At 37.9% G+C, this 8331-nt stretch overlaps 1 protein-coding gene across 1 annotated transcript in view; it reads right to left on the bottom strand.

Annotated features, from left to right (window-relative positions):
* Positions 1-667: 667 nt before the first annotated feature.
* LOC126161753 (uncharacterized) overlaps positions 668-8331 on the bottom strand; it is a 73963-nt gene continuing 66299 nt past the window's right edge. Inside the window, exons 6-7 of the mRNA XM_049917802.1 lie at positions 3614-3721; positions 668-1134 (exon numbers count right to left, since the gene is read on the bottom strand). Of these exons, the coding sequence (XP_049773759.1) occupies positions 1017-1134; positions 3614-3721 (226 nt within the window). The 3' untranslated portion in view covers positions 668-1016. The remainder of the gene's footprint in view (positions 1135-3613; positions 3722-8331) is intronic.

The following is an 8331-nucleotide window of genomic DNA, read 5'->3' as shown; positions in this document are numbered from 1 at the left end:
AGATCGTCTATCCATTTAACTTTTTCACATTTTACATCATTTCTACTATAAATGCCTACCCCACCACTTTTGTGCCTTTTCTTGCAGTACAAGTTTATAAGTTGGTAATATTTTAGCCTGTAACCATATGCTTCCTCTTCTTGCATCCCAATTCACTCCCTAGGACAAGGTGTGGCTTAGTTTCATTTAGGTAAACACTCAGCTGCTCTGTTTTATTAGTTACATACTGGACATTCTGATATGCAAGAGTTAATTTATTATACTTTCTTCTAAAAAAACATCATTGTCTACTTTGTGACTGAGAATTCTGTTTAAGTCATCTTTTTCTTTGATAATTTCTCATATTTTGTCACACAAGAATTTTTTGCCTTCAAAATTTAGGTGCATACCATGCCTGATATGTAGGCTTCTTTTCAGTTTGTCTATATCTAATATTTTACATCATCTCTATGATAGCCTACATTCATTCTAAGTACTTTTTATTGTTGTAACTAGCATGTATACAAAGGTGCATAAGAAGGATCTGTGATATGCAGGCAGATTATACATCCAATGCTACCAAGCTGACAGATAGTCATCAGCCTTTTAACCATATGTTTTTGAATGATGTGCCACAGCACATATGACATATTGGTGGGAAACAAAAAAGAAATGTCCAAAACACAAGTGTAAGTAAATGTTTATTAAAAGAACAGCAATTTTTTATTCATCAACAATTCACTAAGGTGTACAAAATTTCTAGTTCTGTTGGAGTAACTATTCATCATGAGTACATCATTTTTTTGGTCATTTTTCATATGGAATGATGAACAAACTATGGTGCAGCTGATTCCCTGCTGTTTGTAAATTGATGTCATGAGAAGTTCCCCAAACTTGGAGAGTAGTGGCGTTCAGAATCTTGATTCAGTCACAGTAGTGGCCAAAACAGACAATAAATAAAGCATTCAGTAATCAGGAATTTTTTTGAAAAAATTACAAGATCAGACTGTAGCAAAAACAACAGTGCTGTAAAGTACTTATGGTGAAATCTTGAAAACTGCCTTTGAGATTTTGCCACTTTTCATTTCGGCTATTGCTTGCTCATAATCAGCTAGAGAGAAGATCTTGACTCCAAGTTTCTGGTAATCAATGTACCTGCAACAAAATGGAAAATGAAATTACTGTAGCTGTATTTACAATGATTTATACATCCTATTTATTTATTTTTATTTTGTTTCTTGTCAGTAACATAAATGCATCCTCTCTGGAAACAAATTATGACATGAAACTTGACTCCGCTATTTTGTAAAAATTCTGTTCCGGTATCTCTACCTCAAAGAAGGCAATACGGACCTTACGACTTATCTTAGAAGAAAGATTAAGGAAAGGCAAACCTACGTTTCTAGCATTTGTAGACTTAGAGAAAGCTCTTGACAATGTTGACTGGAATACTCTCTTTCAAATTCTGAAGGTGGCAGGGGTAAAATACAGGGAGCGAAAGGCTATTTACAATTTGTACAGAAACCAGAGGGCAGTTATAAGAGTCGAGGGACATGAAAGGGAAGCAGTGGTTGGGAAGAGAGTCAGACAGGGTTGTAGCCTCTCCCCAATGTTATTCAATCTGTATATTGAGCAAGCAGTAAAGGAAACAAAAGAAAAATTTGGAGTAGGTATTAAAATCCATGGAGAAGAAATAAAAACTTTGAGGTTCGCCGATGACATTGTAATTCTGTCAGAGACAGCAAAGGACTTGGAAGAGCAGTTGAATGGAATGGACAGTGTCTTGAAAGGAGGATATAAGATGAACATCAACAAAAGCAAAACGAGGATAATGGAATGTAGTCGAATTAAGTCGGGTGATGCTGAGGGAATTAGATTAGGAAATGAGACACTTAAAGTAGTAAAGGAGTTTTGCTATTTGGGGAGCAAAACAACTGATGATGGTCAAAGTAGAGAGGATATAAAATGTAGACTGGCAATGGCAAGGAAAGTGTTTCTGAAGAAGAGAAATTTGTTAACATCGGGTATAAATTTAAGTGTGAGGAAGTCGTTTCTGAAAGTATTTGTATGGAATGTAGCCATGTATGGATGTGAAACGTGGACGATAAATAGTTTGGACAAGAAGAGAATAGAAGCTTTCGAAATGTGGTGCTACAGAAGAGTGCTGAAGATTAGATGGGTTGATCACATAACTAATGAGGGGGTATTGAGTAGAATTGGGGAGAAGAGGAGTTCGTGGCACAACTTGACTAGAAGAAGGGACCGGTTGGTAAGACATGTTCTGAGGCATCAAGGGATCACAAATTTAGCATTGGAGGGCAGCGTGGAGGGTAAAAATCGTAGAGGGAGACCAAGAGATGAATACACGAAGCAGATTCAGAAGGATGTAGGTTGCAGTAAGTACTGGGAGATGAAGGAGCTTGCAAGGATAGATTAGCAAGGAGAGCTGCATCAAACCAGTCTCAGGACTGAAGACCACAACAACAACAACAACAACCTCAAAGAAAGAAAACAAATCATCTTCTTCCTCTATATTATTGGATGTATCACTACATTCTTAATGCATTCAAATTCTGAACCAACTCTCCAGATTTTTTTTTACACAATCCAGATGTTTTGAAATAAATTGTTTATCATTTAGGGCCAAGTGGATGAATAAAAGTTTTTGATCACATTACATCACAAGCAGCTCCCAGTTGCAATTAATTGTATTTCCATTTTAAATTTCTGTGCATGTGGTCATGGTTTTGTAATTCAGACTCCATTTAGCAACAGAGTTCACATTGCTTGTGTAGTTCAGTCATGCTGTATTATGCATCAAGATGTAATAAATAGAAACAAAACAACAAGAGCAATGTGGGAAAGACAAGAGAAGTAGACAGAAACAAGTATCTTGGGCAAAGTAAATATATCACTGTATATTGACTAGGAGGACAATCAATAGACAAATAAAAATAACAGAACAATGGGAATACAAGCAGTATACTGAAGAGTAGACACAAAGTTAGAAGGTATATAAAGTCTCTAGCAAAGAGAGACATTAGGTGTAGGAGACAAAAAAAGAGTAAACATATTAAAGCAAATTATCGTGTTGAAAGTGACAGAAACAGAGAATATACTGCAGAGAAAGTAAGTATATTTTGATTTATTCATTCACACAGTGTGTTGTTTGAATCACATCATGGAGGACCATCAGGAATGGGTAATGAGTCAAGTTATTAATTAACAGGTGGAAGCAACCACTGTTGCCTTCTTCTGTAAGGTTTACAACAAATTAAGACTAGTTTCACAGTAGTGGAGGCAAGATGAAAGAAGAAATGTAAATGCAATAAAATTTATAACCACCACTTCAAAATCAAAATGAGGATAAATAGATAATGTGGTGTAGAGCAACTCATAAGACTTGTTCCTGCCACCTTGTTGTCTCAGATACCTGAATACAAGCCACTGCATGTTGCCAGTGCTCCTTTAAATTTACAAACCTTGGACCACCTGTGCTGGTCTCAAAGCACAGAAATGCTGTAGCAGTCAGGTGTAGCTATACACTCACGTAAGTGCTCTTCTCTAAGGTAAATGTGATGTTTACATTTAGTATAACTACCAGTCTACAGTAATAATAATAGATAGTATTTACTTTGGTCCAAGAACACTCATCATCGCCCTTGCTTCTGGGAAACTCCACTGGTTGACATGAGTTCCAACAACAGAAATTTCATTCATCATTATCAGGAATGGCTTCCACCTGAAAAAAAAGTTGCAGAGATAGAATCTATATTCACAATAGAGAGAGTGACAGGTTGTACAAATGTAATACATGAACAAAGCTCTGAGCAATATTTGCAAATAATATTCTAGTATGACCTGAACTGTCTACTCGAAGATTTGATTCACCCAGAAAATTACTCTCATAGTGTTTGCATTCCATTTGGTATATTACTTTTTGTACTGGTATTTATAGCATTGATGATTACTACAAAAAGATACCAGACTCATGTAATAGAAGTAGAGATACAGCTGTAAGCTAAAAAAGAGAGAGAAAAAAAGAAGCAAACCTACCTAAAATAATTGAGAATTGGCTTCCTTTTATAAAAACAGAAATATGAATTAAACCATATCATCTTCATTTTCCTTTGCCTCTCTTGTCATATGGATTCCTCTGTCTAATTTAATACTGATTGCACACATTTACTTGGCCTATCTGTGAGCGGTGGTAGTCAACTGACTTTGTGCCACTCCAGAATGTTTACACTCGTTGCCAATATTAGCTATATAGCAGTATTGTGCACCATAACAATAAGTAGTCATTGTGAATATAGCGTTAACCTGTGTGTGCAGTTCTGCATTGTGATTATCAACATCATTTATAAAAGTGAGTGACGAAGCTATACCCGGCATTTCTAACGACTTGCAGTCAATTTTTGTTTCACTTCTGTAACACACAATTCTGCTACACATCCCTTTCTTTTATAAAATATAAGCTGGCTGCTCTGAGAAAAGGAAGCAGGGCTTGTCTCAGCAGCCAATGTGCTACAGACCGGTTGCAAGCTACTGCTCCCAACATCCTCCACTCAGGTGCGAAGTGAAAGTGTGCAGTCATTACCTGAAACCTGATGATAGACTAAATTAATTTATGTGGTAGATTCTCATTAACTGTTAATTAGTTTCCAAGAGGTTCCCTTGCCAAAAGGAACAAGAAAGATTCACTCCATGAACAATGCAACTAGACTAGTGTACCAGTTGTAAGCTTATTCCACCCTTAACAATAACAATAATAATAATAATTATTATTATTACTATTATTATTTCCTTTCTCAGACATTATGTCTGGTTAAATTATTATTATTATTATTATTATTATTATTATTATTATTATTATTATTATTATTATTATTATTATTATTATTATTATTCTTTCTTTCTTTCTTTCTTTTCTCAGACGTTATGTCTGGTCAAAAATGGAAAGTGACGCAGACCTTGATCAAGCGTGACTTCCTTTTAACTGTACGGTATATGTTATATTGCATTTAGGAACTTTCGGGTGATTGAACATGTATCAATAATTACGGATTTCTGTAGTTGTATATATAAGTTTGGATGTAGCTGTATTGCATTGATGTACTGGTGGATATTGTGTGGTATGACTCCTGTAGTTGATAGTATAATTGGTATAATGTCAGCTTTATCATCATCATCATCATCAGCAGCAGCAGCAGCAGCAGCAGCAGCAGCAGCAGCAGCAGCATCGTGGTTCATGGTGTGGGTTCCTGTTGTCATGTCCTAGTTCATGAACCACGGGCAATGTATGAGTGGTCAAGTAAGTGGTCCTGATGGTCGGGATACGAGTTACTTTGGAATAAGGCTGGGCATCTTGGACATATTCTGAGTCGTGGTCACCTCTGTGCTCAGACGGCATAGACTACCAGATCCACCGGTTAGTCCCTCAACCGTTAGGGGTAAAACTCAATGGGACCTGGGGCAAGTAAGGCTAGCAACCTGCTTCCCTGGTACTTTAAATATGATGCTGGCAACAATCAGAGCAAAATGCCACCTCTAACTGACCAACAAGGGACTCCTAAGATACGACTTGGCAAACAAATGGTAATGAGATGGGGAGCTATTAATATCAATGGGGGCTACTCTGGGAAGAAGGTAGAGCTGGCAGAGGCTGCAAGTAAGATGGGGCTGGACGTTTTAGCTGTTAGTGACATTCGGGTAAGGGGTGAGAAAGAAGAGGAAGTGGGAGAATACAAGGTCTACCTGTCAGGAGTCAAAGCAGGAATAGCACAATGGGGTGTAGGGCTTTACAGCAGGAAAGAAATGGTACCCAGCGTAGTTTCAATAAAGTATAAAAACGAATGACTGATGTGGATAGATTTGACAGCGTCTAGCAAGAAAATTGGGATTGTATCAGTATATTCGCATTGTGAAGGGACAGATCAAGATAAAATGGATAGTTTTTATGACGCACTCAGTGATGTAGTTGTTAGTGTAAAGGACAAGGACAGTGTTCTGCTCGTGGGTGATTTTAATTCCAGGATTGGAAATCGAACAGAAGGGTATGAAAAGATTATGGGCAAATTTGGAAAGGATATGGGAGCCAACAGGAATGGGAAACAACTCTTGTATTTCTGTGCCAGTATGGGCTTAGTAATCACACACTCCTTTTTTAAACATAAGAACATTCACCGGTATACTTGGGAAGGCAGGGGAACCAGATCTGTCATTGACTATATAATAACAGATTAGGAATTCAGGAAGGCTGTGAGGGACAGACGTGTATTCAGGGGATTCTTTGATGACACTGATCACTATTTAATCTGCAGTGAAATTGGTATTGTGAGACTGAAAGTGCAGGAAGTCAGGTCCATATGTAGGAGGATAAGAGTGGAGAAACTTCAGGATAAGGAAATCAGGCACAAGTACATAACAGTGATCTCAGAAAGGTACCAGTTAGTTGAATGTAGTTAACTACAGTCATTGGAAAAGGAATGGACAAGGTACAGGGACACAGTACTAGAAGTGGCTAAAGAATGTCTTGGAACAGTAGTGTGTAAAGGTAGGATGAAGCAAACAGCTTGGTGGAATGACACAGTCAAGGCAGCTTGTAAAAGGAAAAAGAAGGCATATGAAAAATGGCTACGTACTAGAACTCAGGTACACAGAGAAAGCTATGTTGAAGAAAGAAACAAAGCCAAACAGATAATTGCAGCATCCAAGAAGAAATCTTAGGAAGACTTTGGGAACAGGTTGGAGACTTTGGGTCAAGTTGCTGGAAAACCATTCTGGAGTGTAATTAGCAGTCTTCAAAAGGGAGGTAAGAAGGAAATGACAAGTATTTTGGACAGGTCAGGAAAACTGCTGGTGAATCCTGTTGATGCCTTGGGCAGATGGAGGGAATATTTTGAAGAGTTGCTCAATGTAGGTGAAAATACGATCAGTAATGTTTCAGATTTCGATGTACAATGGGATAGGAATGATGATGGAAATAGGATCACATTTGAGGAAGTGGAAAAAATGGTCACTAGATTGCAGTGCAATAAAGTGGCTGGGGTGGATGAAATTAAGTCAGAACTCATCAAATACAGGGGAATGTCAGGTCTTAAATGGCTACACAGGATAATTGAAATGGTGTGGGAGTCAGGACAGGTTCCATCAAACTGGACAAAAGCAGTAATCACACCAATCTATAAACATGGAAACTAAAGATTGTAACAACTACAGAGGTATCTCTTTAATCAGTGTTGTGGGTAAAATCTTCTCAGGTATTGTTGAAAGGAAAGTGCGAATATTAGTTGAGGACAAATTGGATGAAAATCAGTGTGGGTTTAGGCCTCTTAGAGGTTGTCAGGACCAGATCTTTAGCTTATGGCAAATGATGGAGAAGTGTTATGAGTGAACAGGGAATTGTATCTATGCTTTTAGTTCTAGAAAAGGCATATGACCTGGTTCCTAGGAGGAAGTTATTGCCTATTCTACGAGATTATGGAATAGGAGAGCAATTAAAGGTCTTTACATAGATAGTCAGGCAACAGTTAGAGTTGACGGTAAATTGAGTCCATGGTTCAGAGTAGTTTCAGGGGTATGACAAGGCTGCAACCTGTCTCCACTGTTGTTCATATTATTTATGGATCATATGTTGAAAACAATAGACTGGCTGGGTGAGATTAAGAAATGTGAACACAAAATAAGCAGTCTCACATATGCGGATGACTTAGTTGTGATGGCAGATTCGATTGAAAGTTTGCAAAGTAATATTTCAGAGCTAGATCAGAAATGTAAGGACTATGGTATGAAGATTAGCATCTCCAAAACGAAAGGAAAGTCAGTGGGAAAGAGATATAAATGGACTGAGTGCCAAATAGGAGGAACAAAGTTAGAACAGGTGGACAGTTTCAAGTACTTAGGATGCATATTCTCACAGGATGGCAACATAGCGAAAGAACTGGAAGCGAGGTGTAGCAAAGCTAATGCAGTGAGCACTCAGCTACGATCTACTCTCTTCTGCAAGAAGGAAGTCAGTACCAAGACTAAGTTACCCGTGCACTGTTCAATCTTTCGACCAGCTTTATTGTATGGGAGCGAAAGCTGGGTGGATTCAGGTTACCTTATCAATAAGGTTGAGGTTACATATATGAAAGTAGCTAGGATTATTGCAGGTACTAGTAGAGGGTCGGAGGAGTCGGGGTAGACCAAGGAGAAGGTACCTGGATTCGGTTAAGAATGACTTTGAAGTAATAGGCTTAACATAAGAAGAGGCACCAATGTTAGCACTAAACAGGGGATCATGGAGGAATTTTATAAGGGGGACTATGCTCCAGACTGAATGCTGAAAGGCATAATCAGTCTTAAATG

This window comes from Schistocerca cancellata, chromosome 2 (genome assembly GCF_023864275.1).
Source record: "Schistocerca cancellata isolate TAMUIC-IGC-003103 chromosome 2, iqSchCanc2.1, whole genome shotgun sequence".
NCBI classification, from domain to species: Eukaryota; Metazoa; Arthropoda; class Insecta; order Orthoptera; family Acrididae; genus Schistocerca; species Schistocerca cancellata.
Note: the sequence above shows the minus strand (reverse complement) of the source record. Positions and strands in the feature narration are given on the sequence as shown.